Raw genomic sequence first — 18,434 nt, forward strand, 5'->3', positions numbered from 1 at the left:
TTATTGTACAGGCTGATTAAACATTACAGGAGAATCTCTAAAACCTTTAATGTTACTTTAATGGAAGATATCATTATTGTTATCAAAGAAAAAATATCATTACTGTTATCAAAATCAATGATTTGATAGAATCTGTTAGATCAATCACCACTATGTTTTAAATGAACATCATAACTGATTCACTAATAAATAAAAAATTATTCTTATTGTAATTTTACCATTTGTCTATGTGAAACTTATCTATATATTGCTAAAAAATGGCCTGATAAAACCCTTGCATATAGTCAGAATTTCAGTGGTGGACCAGAAGCAGAGTGACATCAAAACAAAACATGGCTTGTCTGTATGTTTCCCTGCTGCACTGTTCAAAAGAACACTTGTTCTGATTTTACTTTGAGAGATTAATTAATACAATAAGTTTTAGAAGACTATAAGGACATCAATTTTGAGAATTAAATGAACAATTAACATCTTTTGACACAATGCTTTAATAAGAACATTTCCAGCCTAAAACAGCATGCTATGATTTTTAAGTGAAAAGAAGAGCAAGAAAAAATTCTACAGAGACCTTGTAACTCAAATGTTCCTTCTGATATTTGCTGACTCAAAGCACCTCCTCTCTTTCCCTTTTTCCCAAGGATCAAGAGTAAAATACTAACCTACACACACATTTAGCGAAAAATAACACATTTCATTTTTTTCAGACCATTTTTTTCCCATTAGTGTCAAGCTGCTTAAAAAATGACATATCTCTGCTATTGTCAAGTTACAAGTTTTTTTAAATTATTCAATAGATAGGGTGGCTGATCCTCATTCTATAAATGCAGATGATATCTTTTATTTTCCAATACTCATCACACTAACCTGGGAATGGAAATTAAAGCATATGAATCCTCAAAGCAAGAAGGAGCAAGGTAGTTTAAAAATTATGACATTTATCTCAAGACAGCCCTCACCCTGGAGTCTCAGAATCTACCTATGTACATCAGATGATACTCAGAATGCTTTTCACATTGTGTCATGTCTGTAATTTGGAAAATAAGCATATAATCTCATGCTGATTGATACAATATAAAAAAAGCTCTACTGGAGCAAACTCTTCTTACAAAGAGAAAATTACTGAACGGGGCCTATACCCCACTAAGAGAAGCAATCTGGGCACATTTGATCACCTCTAATAGCCATGAATATAAGGCAGGAGTTAGGCCTGGTATAATCATACTTAAACTAACAACATTTCCAGTCTTCTTATCCCAATCCTCATGGTATATCTTAGAAGTTCTAAATGAAAGCACTTAAGACAATAAAATTTTATTTTACAGGCATGGCTTGTCAATAAGATGGTTTCAGCAAGTGAAAATGCTACTGCATTCACACGTTAAAAATGCCAATGTTTAGTTACTAGGGATGTAATAACTAAAAATGCCAATATTTAGCTGCGGAATGTACTGAGGGAGAGAAAAGAAGGAAAAGTTTGACAACTGCTTTTTTAAATTTTTCAGAAGTTCAGGTTTTGTAAATGCATCTGGTGAAAAAAACTGAAAAAACTGCCATGAGTAATTTTAGAGAACCTACCTGGCTTCAGACAGAAATTTTATTTTCAGTTCTTGAGGAAGATCTTCTTTGCAAGTTTTTACAGCAACAGGGGTTTTATCCTTTAATGTTCCTTTATACACCTCACCAAAATTACCCTGAAATCAGGAGAAAAAAGATCATTCTAGGTAAATAAAATCTTAATGAATTGCCAGAAGAAATAATGCAGAGAGCTACTGAAAGTGGACCAGAACTCTGGAATGTGTTTATGAAGCTAGATGAGATTTTCTTTCAGTATCTGTCCTAATCAAAGCCATTCACTCTGACATAGTACATCTATTATATGGACACCACATATGAGCTCTGTTTTGACCTTGCTGGAAGGAGGAAAAAAACACCATTAATTAAGTAATTAGAATTTTTTCATAAAACCTTTTCAAATCAACTGACATTGACTATAGTACTTTGTTCTTCTTATTCTTACTCTTGCCCTCTTTTGTTTTCACACTATTGTATTTTGTGAATAGTTTTTAACTTGCAGTCTGGAAGAGACCAAAAACTGATCTCAAAAACTGTGACAAAACACACCAAAATAACATAAACATTCTCATATACAAGAAAGAAAAAACAGAAAATATGAAGAAGGAAAACACTGAATATTAGTTCTTATAATAAATTAAACCCACTGCAAAATGTATTGCTGTGTATGGTGATCCAGAATTTCTTTAAAACCCAAGCTCAGCACTGCTCTATAAAGACAAATCTGTAAGGCTCTCATTTGGACAAGACTTTAGAAGGCAGCTCCTTTTATCACCAGACATTTTAGATAGTGAATAACATACCCCTAAGGCAAGTTAGGTTTTTTCTAGCTTTCATAGAAGAAAATTGAAGTACTAAATACCATAAAAGACTCCACCTGATGCATTTTTATTTAATAAAAACAAAAGGAAAATTAATTCGGACACAAATTGAAAGAAGAAGGAAATTTTGAGGTATATAGTACTGGTATCAATGAAAAAACCCCTCAAGAGAAGGAAACAAGAAGAAAACTACAGATCTCCTACATCTAGTAAAGCTTTGTATTTCCCAAAGAATAAGCACAACTCAATTTTGAAACTATGTCTGATTAATTTCTACACACACTACAGTTCTGTGTCCTGGTGTCTGGGGCTGCATGTGACTTCAAAAAAGTCTGTTGGAGATGTTTGCCTTCCTTTCCTGAGTGATGAAGATTTCATTACATCATGCAGCTGAATTTAGTGTTGCCTAAGAAAGATGACAGAAAAGGAAAAAAAGAAACTCACAGATGGAAAAGAGTAACGTGCTTCCAGTAACAAGGGAAGAAATGCAGGGCTGAACACACCCGCAGAATTATTTTCTGTATGCTGGGACAAGGAAGATATAGCTGGCAAGGGAGGCTCAGGATCTCTGAGAGCCCTTCTAAAGCACTTCCAGAGGCTAGTACATTACCTCTCAGATCTGAAATGGCATGAGGCACCCAAGGTAAGCAGGTGAGTTGCTCCCAGGCCACTTTTCCTTTACCATTCTGGTCAGAAGTATTTAACAGTGAAATCTGAATCCATCCTGAGCTTTATTTAAGTCTTGAAAATGGCTTACTTCTTTATTGACAATACTGAAGTATTATTAGATAGAGAATCTTTAGTAAAACACATTCCAATTCTGCAATTTTCATTTTGTGGGGTATTATTGAATTAATACTGAGTAAATAAACTGACCATTCACCCCTGAGGTGCATCTTTTCTAAAGCTTACATCTTTTACACATTAAAATTTTGTGATTTCTTCCTCATCTTTTCCAGGCCACTCAAGGTTTTGTAGACTCTCTGATTTCTCACTTCTGTGGTGAATGGTTATTTTTTATTTCACATTTTGTCATACAGATGTTGATATTCCTGTCATTCTTATCTTTTTTAGTATGATCACATCTTCTTAGAGGTGAATGCATAAGAATCATGCTGTGTTTCAATAAAGTTTTTAGCCTATTCTGTATTTCTTAAAGAACATCCTTCTATAATTAAAATTCTGAGCTGCCTTTACTGAATGCTAAAAATGCTTTGTGCCAAAAACAGGCAATACCATGTAAATTGAATTTACTAAAAAATGCTTTTCAAATTGCTTTAACTGTCTTCACACATCAAAACTAATTCATATTTATTTTTTAACAAGTCAAAGCTTTTTTTGTGGTGGTAACATCTTAATTTTTCTCCCTTGATACCATCCTGTTTAAGAATGTGAAGATCCTGCAGCACCTGTATTTCATGAAGGCACAGCTCAATATGGTCATACTTTTTGTCATCTTAATCTCCCAAAAAGCTTTTATACTGGGAAACAGAAGTTTATGGAAATATTTTATTTCCCCATTCTTGAATTTCTTACTGACTTTTTTTTAGTGTGCACCATGACAAGAAGGTAATTAACTACTTTGATTTGTCTCTTCCTCATTTAACCTTATTTTCTCAGTTTTTGGAAAATCTTTTCAAACTACTCTGTGCCCAGAGTAGCACCCAAAATGGTCATGGCAGGTGCAAAGGTGCCAAAAAAAGTGAGGAGTTTGCCTGATTTTAAAGATCTGTAGTTCCTAAGCAGACTTTGTAAACTACATGTTTATGAACTACACAAGACTTAATAAGATTGTGAAATTATCTAATTCCATCAATGAATGAGTGAAAATAATCATGCACAAGCAATTAGCATTTGTTTTAATAAATAATTATTTAGTCATCTCATCATATCAAATTTTATACACAAATGCAGAAGTATACACCTATTTCTCTACGTGTTTTTATTTATATTTTGCAACATTTGTCTCCAACTACAGAAAGTAAAACAGCCACATCATGCTTTATAGAAATCTAGTTAGCTCAAAACACTTAGAAAAGAGAAAAAATTATGTATGCTAGTTAAATACTTTCAGCACAATCATTATAATGTTTACTAGTAAGTGTGACTTATGTCTGTTTAAAGCATAAGGTTGTCTCATGTATTAGTGTAAAAAATTGACATAAAAATTACATACCAGAGCAATTTAAAAGAAAAGGTACACAGAAATAGCTTAATGATGACAGTATACTTACTCAAATGTTATTTAGCTCACTTTATTACTTACTTTGCCCAGTAATTCCCCCAGCGTGACATCTTCATGATTGAGAACCCACTTCTTATCCTATGAAAAGGAAAGCAGAATTTTCAGTCTGTGCAAATATGCAAGATACAGTTTCTCTAAGACACATTTCAGAAATGGAGCTGAAAAAGTATTACATTTAGAGCACCCAATCACAAGCATACCAAGAAATTTTAAACACAAGCATTTATAGTTCAAGAGTTTAGAAATCTTGCTATACAAGAAAATAGTGGGTGATATTGTATAGCAAATTTTTATTAGAAATTAAGCCTACAACATGGAAGTATGTAGATAGATTAGCACTAAGTAAAGTTTCACACAAGCTCTGGAAATAATATTTAGCACCCTGATTTTAACAATTTGTCAAGGGAAAATTAGATAAGAAAACTTCATTTTAGTATACAAAGTAACTTACTACTAAATTAAAAAAAAACTCCCACATTTTTCTCCTCAGTGCACATGGAAATGAACTGATCTTCTGACTTGTCAACAAGACACATATTTGCATCTCTTATACCTTTTTTGGAAGTTGGAAATATTACAGGCAACTGCTTGAAAAGATAACACGTGTCATGGCTTGACACTGGCACAATGCCAGTGCCCCCATGAGGATACCCTCTCCCTGGTTTCTGCTGTGAGATGTGACCAGGAATAAGCAAAGCAGACTCCCACTTAGAAATAAAAAATTTATTAACTAAATTACAAGAGAAAGGGAGAAAAAAAAGAAACACATAAGGAAAATGAAAACTTCACAAATACATCTCCTCCTCCTCCCCACCAAATTCCCAATACAATACATTCCCCAAATCATCAACTGTCGGTCCGGCACCACCCTTCAGAATACTCAATCCTCAGTTCATCAAGAGGAGAAGGAGTCCTTCTTGTGCCAATGGTGACCTCTTCCTTTCATGTGCAGCGCTCTCACCACTGAACACGGACCAGAGCTGCTTCTAGGGTTGACTTTTAAGGATGCTTCGTCCCACTCCAAAAAGGCGCAGTCTCAACTTTAGGACACCTGTCCCCCCATATTTTTCACCCCCTGGGGCCAAGGGGCACCCACACTGAACCCTCTCTCTCTCTCTCTCTCTCTCTGTGTCTCTCAGGGGGGGGCTGCCTGATGGCTCCCGGTGTCTCTCTCTCTTCCACCCCCAGGCTCAGGCCTACCTCTCCCGGCCACATGGCTTTTCCCCTCCCCCTGCCCAGCCAGCAGCTGGGCCGGGGGAGAGACCCGAACTCTTTCCCGACAGAAACCCAAGAGAGCCTCCCAGGGGAGAGCTCTGCTTTTAACCCCATGTTCTCAGAGGCAGATCCAATGTCCCAATGGCCACATTAGGTGCCAATATTAAAATCTGAGCACCAACTGGCCTGACTACAGCATCCCAGAAAACATATTTCCTGTCAAACCACCACAACATGGCAGGTAAAGCATTTGTCCAGGAATTGACCATCCCCCTGTGCTGGGCACTGGTGTCCAGTTCTGGGCCCTTCCCTTCAGAAAGGATATTGAAGGGCTGGAGCATGTCCAGAGAAGGGCACTGGAGTTGGGGAAGGGTCTGGAGCACAAGTCTGATAGGATACAACTGAGGGAGTGGGGGGTGCTCAGTCTGGAGAAAAGGAGGTTGAAGCTAGGTGGGAGTAAGTCTCTTCTGCCACATCCCAAATGAAAGGGACAAGAGGAAATGGCCTTAAATAGTGCCAAGGGAGGTTCAGATTAAAAATTAGAAAAAAATCCTTCACTGACAGAGTGGTTAGGAATTGGAGTAAGCTGCCTAGGGAGGTCATGGATTCACCCTCTCTGGAGACTTTTTGTCGAACAGGAATTCAGCAAATCTTAAAAGGGGTGGGGATCATTGCTATTGTGATTTCTACGCTTTTGTTCATAAGTAGAATGTTACAAGTGTGCATTCCAGTGACTCTCTGAATGTCTCTATTAACCCAAACTCCCAGCACACAACACCTCTCAGTCCCATCCCAAGAATTCTTGTACCACACTACCATGCTGCATGATGGAAACCAATCTTTACTGTATCTCTTCCCTGGGTGGGAAACTGTGAGACTTAGGAGGAAATTCTCAATATACAATAGTTTATTTTTCCCCTATACACAAGATTATTGCTTAAAACTACAGCCTCACTGATCAAACATCATAAGAAACATATTTCCTTCATCTCAATCGATACTTTTTGCAGAATGAATGTCACATTCAGAAGCTGTTATACTACAAACAGATAGGAAGTGCCATCAAACTGCACACTCTTTCAATAATAATACTCAAATTTAAGAAAATAATTTACAAAGAAAGCTGTAAAAAAAACAAACCCACAAAAATTATTACTTAGAGGTATTAACATAAGAGTTTTTAACATTGAAATAAGTGTGGTAGAGCCAAAAACTTAAAGAATTAAAATTCAATGGATTTTTTTACTGCTTAACTACAAGGATTCTGTACTTCAGTGAATAACTTTTTGAATAAATTGACAATATGACATTTCAAAAGCTTGTTTATGAAGGAAAAAATCTGGTAATTCTTCAGAGAACTAACAAAAGAAAATAACAACATAAAGTGGAAATCAAATTATCTGTTGAAGGATTTATTATCATTGCATCTGTACATTAATCTGTACTTTTATGAAAGCCTTCAGTCATTTCTTACACCACTTTAACTCATTTATTAATTTATTGTGGTTCTGCCAGATTTTTCACAATCATTGAATTAGTCAAAGGTTGATCAGCTTCATTTGATATTACTCCTATAAACTGCACAAAAGAAGTTCCTTCAGCAGACAGTAAGAAAAAGATCTAGCAGAAGAGAGAGTCATATACATCATGCCAGTTCTGACATTAAAAAAGAAACAAGCCAAATTTTCTAATTTGCAATGTGTTAGATATTAATTTCTAACAGATATTCTTCACTATTTGAACACAAATAGTGTTCAAAACACAGTGTCATTGGTCAGATAATTGCCTTTAATTAGTAAACTATAATATGAACAGTAAGGTCAAAAATAACAAGACATTCTATGCAAGTTTGTTGTCTCACTAAATCTACTTGAATTGCTCTGAGTTTAATATGACATCATTCAATAATCTGAATAGCTGTCAATAATTAAAGACATCAATAAGGCACACCTATCAATGTCAAAATCAATGCATAAATACTAGCACTCATAAACAAAGGTTATGAAATAAAGTAATATGTCTGATCACAAAGTTCATCATCTTCTCTAACTGCCTTATTCTGATTGTGAATAGAATGTAAGGATTTTTCCAGTTGTCAAATGCCATTACTCTACAGATTAATCAAGTATGCAAAAGATAATGAAAGTTACAAAAGAAATGTGACAGAAAAATGGGACAAAAATATTCTTGAATGTAGGTATAGATCAACAGACACTTTAATGCATATGAGTCCAAGTCACAGAAATTTTCATTTCAATAGAGTTAGTTGCTTCTAAATCAAATGGAGCAAATCCAGTACATTTTTGTACCTAATCAATGTAATCTGAATGACAGCAAACAGAGCTCCTGAGACTATTAATGCCCATTAATTTCACCCAGAAGGAAGACATTTATGATGCAGCCCTCTTCTTGTGACATCACTATCTCTTTACCTTGCGCTTGTTCAGATTTTTCTCTTGTTAATTTTGGACCAAAGAATATAAAAGCACTTCAGAAAAATTCAGTCACACAAATTAGCATTTGAGCATACTCATTTGTAATCTTAATTATATGCTTTATTTCCAAATGGAATAACTTGGGAAATCTACAAGCTTACCACATTCTGCTTTATTTCTGTCCTCTAGCTTCTCCCAGGAGGAGAAACTGAATTACATGAACATCACACTTCAAGCATAGCTTTACTAATAAGATGATGGGAATCCTATCAGTTTATCTTACTTTGGAGGTATTGTTACATCTGTTGGTCAAACACTGAGAAACAAGTTATCAACCAGACAGTTCACAAAAGGGGGAACTTGGTTACCCTTCCCCAATAGCCAGGCACTTGATAACCCACATCACACACAAGGTTTTTATATGCAGCAGCTTGCCAGGGACTATCTTTCTGGACTCTGGCAACCACCCAGCACACTTGTCTGATTTCAACAAAGATAAGCATTCTCAAAGAGAAGAATTATTTCAGAAGTTAATTGTAAGTGACAAAAACCAAACCTCAAACAGACCGGTAATTAAAGAAATAAAACTTTCAATTGTGAAAAGCAATACTTTGAAATAATAAGAAATGTCTCCTTTTACTCATAAAATAAAGTATTCTGGATATACACTATTCTTTTCCTGGATACGTAGCATTCCTTTTATAATGTTAGGGTGTTTCATGGTTCCCTAGGCCATGATAAGGTTCAAACCTTGAACAGGTAGCAGAGATTCAATTGTTCATCAATCCTTATGTTGGTGAGCATACAATGGAGTTGTGTGCAAGGCACTAAGAGCAGTTTGAACAGCAGATGGTTGCTGCAAAAAATGAAATCTCAATTTTCCTCTTCTGAGCTATGAGACTGAAATGTTATCACTATTACCCTAAACATCTTCAAAATACATAAGTGCAGTTTTTATTCTGCCCATCTCCCTTCATTAGGAGAAACTACATCAAAGAGATCACAAATTACTATACCAGGAAGAACACTTACAAATCATCTGCAGTAAATTAGAACAGCTTTCAATAAAATACAAAACATAATCATGATCTAATACTTAGTGTTCAAATTCCCTTAGCATTATTTTTCTGTAATTCCCAGTAACAATTTCAATCATTAAGAATCCTCAAATGGTACTTTTTCAAATTAAAAACCAGCAATAAAGCAGTTAGAAAGTAAACTTTTAAAAACAGATGTTTTGAGCATTAGGTATGAATTTATGAGCCTCATCTTAAATACTTGGTTCTAAAAATCTTACAATTTCTAAAAGGAGAGAGAAAAAAGCCACCTGTGTTTGTATTCAATTTCAGAGAACCACCAAACAACACCAAGATTCTTACCCAAACTCCAAAGCAAGATTTTTCAAAGAGGAAGAGTGAGGAAATCCTGATCAGGCTCCTCCAACACTGGAGTAAGTAAGACTTTTTGTTATCATCGCTGTTATTTACTCATCTCATGTTCTCTGTCACATTATTTACTCTTCCTAGTTCAGAAGGCCGTATCTATAACAAACACTGTCACTGTTTTTCATCTAAACTGTAGATGTAGCAAAGTAAAAAAGGATAAAAAACTCTATAGGCTGGAAACTTCAGCTAATTTAAGGAGCCCCAGAAGGAATCAACCAAAACTTATTGCTTTAAGAGAACTCAAAACATATGACTTTCCAATCTTAAGAATCTATCCCAGAACAGCATGTGGCATTTGTGAAAAACCTAAATATCCTTCCCCTTTCCCTCATCCCAGTACATTAATCCTTAACATTCTTCTAAAAAAACTCAAAATAGAGGGATATTGTCAACATCTCAGGAGTCAAGTGCATAAACAAACATGATGCCTGTTTCTTCATGGTTTAAGCAGAAAAAATGCATCAAAAATACTTTGGAAAGTATTATTTGCTCTCCTTCTTCCAAGGTAAATAGGAAATATCAGTAGTATGAATTACTGCAGCTAAGAGCTATTTTTCCACATCAACAAAAATGGAAAGTTAATCTTTCATTTCCAATACTAAGGATAATTGGAGTAAAATTCTTTTTATGGCTAAGAAAATCAGAATCGCAGACAATTTTCATCAGATGGGTATTCAAATCTCACTTATCAGAACTTGATGAACCAGACAAAAAAAAAGTAACAGCTGTGTACATGTGGATAGGGCTTATCAGCATAGGAATGAGAAATTGTCTTTTTAGAGAAGTACTATTTTTGATACCACCTATGCCAGTAGATCTAATGTTCATACCAATTTCATGAATCATAAACTATGTGTTTCAAGTCCTTCAGATTAAGTACAGAAATAAAGGTAGCTGATGGGAAAGATTTTTCATAAGAAAAAGTGGGTTTTACAGGAGGGGTTTTGAAAAACCTCACTGGCAACTTCTTTAAAACTGTTTCAGAATAGATTCATGAGCTGTAAAAATTGTTATGGAAGCTGCTTTGCATTATTAACGGCACTGTATTAAGCCACACTGATGAAACTCAATGTGAGCTGTAAAAGAGAATAATAGCAAAGACAGGTTTAGCTCCTTGGGGAAAAAAGTACTATTTTATCTGACTTCTTACTGCTACATAAAAACTCTTGTGAAGTTCAACCCTCCTGCTAAACCAAATTCTGAATTATCATATAACAGGAGGAGAGAAGTAAGATTTCGAAAAGCTACTGTGCAATTTATAAACTGCAGAAGTGACCTCAGATTACCTGCACAGCTGTTCTTTGACCATTCTTTCTTGAAGATCAGTAGACAAAGCAACTGTACAATTCAACATACAATACCTGTTTGCCTCAGGGTTTTTTTGCAGTACTTCCCTAAACTTATGTTTTCTTTTTCATGAAAGGGCTAAAATGATGCTAAGAATATTTCAGGAAAAAAAACAGGAAATAAAGAAAAATAAAGAAGTTTAAAAAAACAACCAAGAAAAGAAAAAGACATAGAATGTGAAATACTTAAGCACAGGAAAAGGAAAGTCAAGTTTATGTCAAAACCTTTATATTTCAAGCACATTAAAACCCACGCTATTCCTCTCGACTGAATACAGTAAATTCAGCTACCAAAACAAAGTACTCTGAATCATCTGTTAACCAAATATATTCCAACAGAAAAATTATCAGCTCTGGATCAGGTATGACCAACAAAACACTCAAAGGCAAACAAAACCATGGGGTAACGTGATTTTTCATTTAAACATTCCATGTAATTTAAACAGAGAGGAATGGAAAAGCAGAGTCACATTATGCATGCACAACACCCTCCCCAAACACTCAAATTATTAAAATAGGCTAAAATATTTTCACATATGTACAAACACATTTTCACTTCCACCCACATATGAAAAGGTTATGTCAAATGGGCTTGAGGGAACTACAGGTGTTTGTAACAATGTCCAAGACAGTCTCCTTGAACTATATAAGACACTTAGCCATATACTTAGTCCCATATCCAGTTGTTTCCAGTTAGATTTCTTTACCCCAGGAAGAGAAAGGCTTAATTCATCCCTCAAAAATAATGTCTAAGTTTCAGTGGTCAGCATGCAATACCTTTCAGAGTGCTATAGTTCCAAATTAGACCTTCCACCAAATTACTATTTTCTTCAAACCAAAACCCCAAGATTCTTCATTCTATGTTTTTCTAGCCACATGTGTTCATTTTGCATTGTCTTTCATAAGCTTCAGATAGCATGTTAAAACCACTGAGCTGGAACAGAAATAACCTGTCTAAATTTCAAATAATCTGCTGTATTAGCTAATTTGTGACTGTGAGAGGACATGAAAAAGGCAAAGCCACACAGAAAGGAAACTGTAGCCTTAACTTATGGTATGTATTTCAGTGTACCAGTGAGCTTGGCCTGCATTCCAAGCAAGATGTTGGCTTTGAATCAGAAGTCATACAACACTACATAGATGCCAAGAGTTTAAAAAGAACATGCTGCACTGGATTTTTTACATCAGATGCATACAGTTCTTTAACAAGATACTGGTATTTTCTCACATACCACCAACTCATTATTCAGATGGCAAAAGCAATGGAAAATCTCTTAGCAGCAGAAAAAAAAGCTGATCAATGAAGAACACACAAAGGGAAGCAGCAAATACACCAAATGGTTCTGCTAGAATATTAGCAGATTCTATTATTACTTTAGTAATCTTCTAAATGCTGTCTTCAGCAATCTTTTTTCTCCTGTATTAGTGACAAAATTTTCCTGTGTGGTCTGTAGAATCTACAGATTACGCAGTAATCTTTGTTACTGTGTTGGTTCTGGCTGGGGTCATTTTGTTCGCAGTAGCTAGTCTGGCGTTATATTTTGGTTGTACATGTTAAAGTATTCTCTTGACAAAGATGATTACCCATGAAGCAATCTTTATGACATGCATGTGTGCACATCCTTCTCTAAAATTAAACATGAAATGTAAACAGTGAACATGAATGTTTTGAAGAATTTACCACCTCTTCTCGCAGCTGTACAAGTAGCTGTGAGGAGACAAAGTTAAGACAACTGACACCAAACAGACCAAAGGGATATCCCATACCATACAGCATCACTCCTTGCATATAAAGCTGCTCAAAAAGAAGGAAGGGGGAAGATGTTTGAAGTGAAGGCATGTTGTGGTGCCTGGAGTTGTGCTCCCCCAGTTGCAGAACTTTGTTTTCCCCCTTGTTGATCTGCATGAGGCTCCTGTCAAACCCATTTCTCCAGCCTTTCTGGCTGCTCTGGATGGCAGCTTGACCCTCTAGTATATCAGCCCCTCCTCCAAGAGTGGTCTCATCAGTAAAACTGCTAGTGCCCCATCACCCAGCTTGTTAATGAAGAAGTGGATGAAGGAAGGATTGGATACATGACTGACCCTAGCGGTAGAGCAGGAGTTACTGGCCTCTAATTAGACTTTGCACAACTGGTCACCACCCTCTGGGGGCTATCTTGATTTTAGTAATACACTGTGTAAATCATTGGCAACTCTATTAGGAAGAAATCCAAGCGACAGAAAGGATAGAATTGGTAATAGCATTTACTTCATTATGAACTGAGCATGAAATCCATGCACTACCCTCAATAGTAGGCTAAGTACAGTATTTACCTTGAAATAAGGAATCCTGAAGCCTTACCTATTCTCACCTCTGAATTCTTCCTTAATCAACATTTAAATAAACAGATCTTCTTGAGAATTCAGACACTATTAGATACATCAGATGCACTAACCTGATTTAAGAAAAATGTACCCTTCTTACCCTGTAGCTCCTTTTGTGTGTATCCTTTATTCCTCCACAGCTGAAATGTAATTTCGCTCCTTTTTAACATTTTGTTCCACTTAAATTGGTGGAGGCCAAAATACTTAAGCAACCACAAGCTACTTAACAAATGCAACTCTACAAAGGAATTTAAGAGCACAGACACTCATTCCTATTCTTAATCTAAACTGTGTTTTCTGACCCATGAAAGCCAATGCTCAAGGAAGGTTATGTGCTTGTCAGCCACATACTATGAAAACACTGAAAACTCAAAGCATTATTTGCATTAAAGTCATCCTGACTGCACTAGTGAAAACAGGAATAAGAATATAATTAGAGGACTACAAGAAGTTTACAACTCACAGTCTAATAGAAAATAATTATTAAGGAACGTCTGAATTCCAAATATGGGGAAGAAGTCAGAATCCATAAAAAAACCCCAAGTATGTTAGTTCAGCAGAAAAGCTGCTGCAATCATATACAATTCCAATATAATTTTTTATTGCACTATATTAACATCTGGTTATAAAGCTTCTGATAAAAGGCCTAGTTTTTAAAAGTGCTCTATAAGGCACAATTTACACCCAGAATATTACAGAACACAGTCAATCCTTTGATTTTCACATGTATAGCCAAATGAACAGCAGCAAAATCTAGTAAATCTAAATAATCTTTGATGAAGGATGCTTTAATTGAAGTAGTTTATTCTCTTAGCTATCAGTTATCAAAAAAATTCATCTTAAATCTTTCATTTAATAATTTTTACCCCTTCCTAACAATATACCTTTTTATTTTTTTTAAGAACGAATGGCTTCCTTCCATCTCTTGCTTTGTAAATTTTACTTATTTTTTCTGCTTCCTACTGTTTCAGTTGTGTTTGAGATAACTAATTTTATTCAATTTGCATTCCACACAGCAGTATGGCACTCTGTAATTTTTTTATATGAAAGCTGTATAGAAAGTAGGAATGCACATGTTGCTGAGGTTTCATTTAAAATTTTAACGACAGAGATTTTTCTTTATGAAATTGGTCAGAAATTACATTGTGTTTGTTAAAATGAAATTCATCTACTTGATAAAATACTTTTTTTTCTAGGTTTCAGCGTAATGTTTACACCCTTTAGGAGGCTTATCTTTCAATTTTAATCTAAAACTAATCATAGAAAGAAATACCAGAAAAACAAGACTGAACCAGAAACATTCAACAGAGCAGATGTTTATTGCCATGGCCTCTAAAAAAAACTATAAAAAACTTTGATCACTGAATATAAAACAATCCTTATTACTCTTTGTTCAGGTAGCCTTATCTGCCTCCATTATTATAAAGCATGTTAATGAGATTTTTTGAGAAAATAAATCCTTTCAATTTTGAAACTAGTCAATATACCTGAAACTATACATAAATTTGGTTCAGTACTTTGTTAGCACAAAGAGTAAATTACTCTCTTTTTTCCCTTTTCTCTACAGGATGACATGCCTTGACAAGTACAGGCCACCATTAAGGATGATGCACTCCTTTTGTTATCTGACAGAAATATTGCAATAATCTCTGCTAAAAAATGTTAAAAGCAAATCCTGTGACACTTCTCCAAATTCTGAAGGAATGAGAATGTAACGAAATGTACCTCTAATGTTATGATATGAAACTCTGCTCTCAAATGTCAATAAATTAATCAATTGATTAATTTAGTGCACATACAATAAATACATTAATTTCCTGTAAGTACGTGTTTTGCATATTATAAACACGCACTTTCAATGGTGATCAATTTCCTTAAAGAAAACTGAAGATATATTTTGACATTTGAAAATGCAAAATATATTATAGTATATTATTATATTTATATTATAATATAAAATATATTAAAGTATTAGACTTTAACCACACCCATGAAAATTACAGCTTTAGGCCAAAAACCAACACCCAAAGATCACTACCACCAGGTGCTTCTTGGCATTTCTACAGAATGCCTGGCCAAATTGGTGGGCATCACAGAGGTAAGCCAGGGTGCCACAGGAATCCTCTATGGAGTGACAGATCTAGCCAAGGTAGAGCTGCAATAACTGCATCACTCCCTGCTACAGGCTGCTTCTGTCTTTTGGATTCCTGCTCCTCAAGAGTTGTCCTCAGGTCAAACAGACTCAAGATCATCTTCCCCACAGGGAGCACCATTACTGCCACTGCTTCCCTCTGCAGCACCTTAATTGTCTCCAGCCATGAAATGAGCATCTATAATTGTGTGACAGCATTACTTTGTGATAAACTTGGCCTTTGTAAGTCTCCTTGTTTCTATTCAGTATCTCCCAGCAGGCGTAAGAATGCTTCCCTGAAACTGAGACTGTTCAACAGCCTCCTCCTCCTGTGCTTTGCTGGCCTGAGGGGCACACACTACCTGTACTCTAAGCACATGTGCTGTCTGCAACAGTGAACCTCAGCTTGCTTTTTTAAAATAAAACAAACCCGCCCAGAAAACCCATCAACAAAAAATTAGCATCATTTCAGATTTTTACTAGTGAATTTTCATGAAGAAAATCTAACTTAAATTTATAGCTCTTCAGAATTTCCTTCCAAGTCTAACTCATCAATACATTCATACCTTGCAAGACAGCATCAGATCTGCAGAAAATTATCACTTGCAAACTTATTTATCAGCACTAGAAACACTAATATGAAATTAGTTTGTTCTTTCAGCACTGTTCTTTCACCTCATCATTTATGATCTATCATTTTCCTATGCACACAAAACATATCAGACCATATCACAGGCTTCTTTGTCACATAAAAATAGATCCAGAATTTTAAAATTAAAGTTACTAGCAACAAACACATGGCTTAACTCATCTGACAAAGCAGCAGTTAATTTTTTCCATAAGTTCAGAATTTGAATTAACTACAGAGCATTCATATACCATGAGTATTTCAGCACTAGTGAAATAGTAGCAGATCTCCAGAGCAAATCAATTGGTGCTCAGAATCTGAAACATGTATTTGGGAGAAAAGCATAATTTCAGGCTAAATCTTTCCTGGTTCTGTAAACTGAACTCCCTCCCATGAGCAGCTGTGCATCCTGAGCAGATTTGCTTCAAAGGTGTATTTACGATCCAAATGAAAACTTCAATACAGGTACACTTAAATAAAAATGGTATCCCTTATTTTTTTGATCATTCTCTTTTCTAGTAGTCAAACTGAAGCACATTCACACCTTAATACAGGTGTTGTAATCTGTAAAAATATAAAAAGGAATTATATTTCAAGAAATCTATCAACCTCCAAAACAGGAGGTCAAAGATCTTAGAAGGTTAAAATACATCCAGTATGGTTAAAACAGCATTTTTATATAATAAAGTCCTTGGGTGTGCTTTGAGTTACTCAGCAGCTGTGTACCAGTCAATCCATCAATAACAACCTGAAGAACATAATGTACACTTTTTTCAAGAAGATTATAAAAAAGTATGACACTTTTCCATTTAAGAAGTTACTAGCAAATATCTTTTTAATGCCATCAGTTTTTCTAATTTAAATTATATTATTACAGAATCATTAAAATTCCAAGCAGGTAATTCAGTCTACATGAAATGGGACATGGGACAGGCCTTTTGTGACAAAATTAAGCCTGTTCCTTTCAAGGGCAACATCACAGAAGGTGAACACTAATTTTACTAATATAGTAAAGGAGGATAAATGACTGTGGGAAGGAAGGAAAGCAAAAGCAAACTAAAAAGAATAACTTTTTTTTTTTTTTTTTGCTGTGAAGTTTTTCCTATTTAACTTTCAGTTTCTAAATAGGTTATTACAGGGACAGCAATTTGCATAAGAAGATTAAAGATTACATGAAATGACAATGACTGCTCTGCAGCTATAATGTGAACAAAGCAAAAACAGTCTTTGCAGATGCCAAATGAACTTTAAGGAAATGATTAAAGACATCTTGGTAATAGCACATGATGCATAAATTACCTCCAACACTAGGTGTCAGAGTGCATATGCTACTTCTGAAAACGACCTGAAATGTGTCCACTTTCCCCATAGGAAAGCCAGAGTTCCATGCAAATTAAAAAGGAAATTTCACAACAATCTTTTGCTTAACTCTGAAGTACATCTTTCGGAGTACAGCAAATAGTTTCTATCATATGGGAGAAGTAAAACCACCATAAAATTATGGCTCAAGCCAAAACAATTTAAATATTTTTGAGAACTGTTGCTCTTAAAAAATTCAAATCATGTAGCTAACACCCTTTTCAACACTGCCTTGTTTGGCTCAAGCTGCTGGTCAGGAAGCACTAAGTATACTATACATTGCTTTTACTTTACACCAAGTATTAGTAGCTCTAGAAACTGACATCCTATTACATAAATTCATGAAACCCTACATGAAATTGCAACATGTATATTTAAAAAAATCTATCCATTCACTTTCCTGTCACCCATTCTTAGTACTAACAGTCACCCTTTCCATTACTTCACATAACATATCAGAATGGAAGTAGAAAGGTTTACTAACCCCAAAGGAAGTATTCTTGAATATTAAGACTGATGCACACCAGGACAAGGTCAGTCATATGAAAAAACAGATGCAGCCTGTGGATTTTACGGATAGATGCCAATTACTTGCATAATTTTTGGCAAATCTGAGTAACTGAAGTAGCTGTGCACTGCACCTCAGATCAACTACCAACTAACACAATTCTAGAGGAAATACTATTATTTCCACTAATTTTTAGTTAATACTGAGCTTAGTTGATACAAACTCAAGTCAACAAACCCAGGGAGGAGTGGACCCACTTCATTTTCCCTCTGAAGAGAGGAAAAACAAAAGGCCTGTTGGAACTTTGGGGTTTTCCTTTCATTATCTTTCTCTTAGAGAATTATTTCCCATTTTGTTGCTAAGAG

At 35.2% G+C, this 18,434-nt stretch overlaps 1 protein-coding gene and 1 long non-coding RNA gene across 7 annotated transcripts in view; one reads left to right on the forward strand and one right to left on the reverse strand.

The window, feature by feature from the left end:
- The window catches only part of FER (FER tyrosine kinase), a 166,047-nt gene that overhangs the window by 50,573 nt on the left and 97,040 nt on the right, over positions 1-18,434 (reverse strand). For 5 of the 6 annotated variants that reach the window (XM_077172210.1, XM_077172213.1, XM_077172212.1 and 2 more), the window contains 2 exons: positions 4,660-4,716; positions 1,576-1,691 (listed from right to left, as the gene is read on the reverse strand). In XM_077172210.1, the coding sequence (XP_077028325.1) occupies positions 1,576-1,691; positions 4,660-4,716 (173 nt within the window). Of the gene's footprint in view, positions 1-1,575; positions 1,692-4,659; positions 4,717-18,434 lie in introns of those variants that run through there. The other variant, XR_013180157.1, reaches the window with a different exon arrangement.
- Positions 2,884-15,031, forward strand: LOC143692278 (uncharacterized). The gene is made up of 3 exons (XR_013180158.1): positions 2,884-3,044; positions 9,638-9,738; positions 15,011-15,031. It is a non-coding gene; the product is annotated as an uncharacterized LOC143692278 (long non-coding RNA).

Source organism: Agelaius phoeniceus, chromosome Z (assembly GCF_051311805.1).
Source record: "Agelaius phoeniceus isolate bAgePho1 chromosome Z, bAgePho1.hap1, whole genome shotgun sequence".
NCBI classification, from domain to species: Eukaryota; Metazoa; Chordata; class Aves; order Passeriformes; family Icteridae; genus Agelaius; species Agelaius phoeniceus.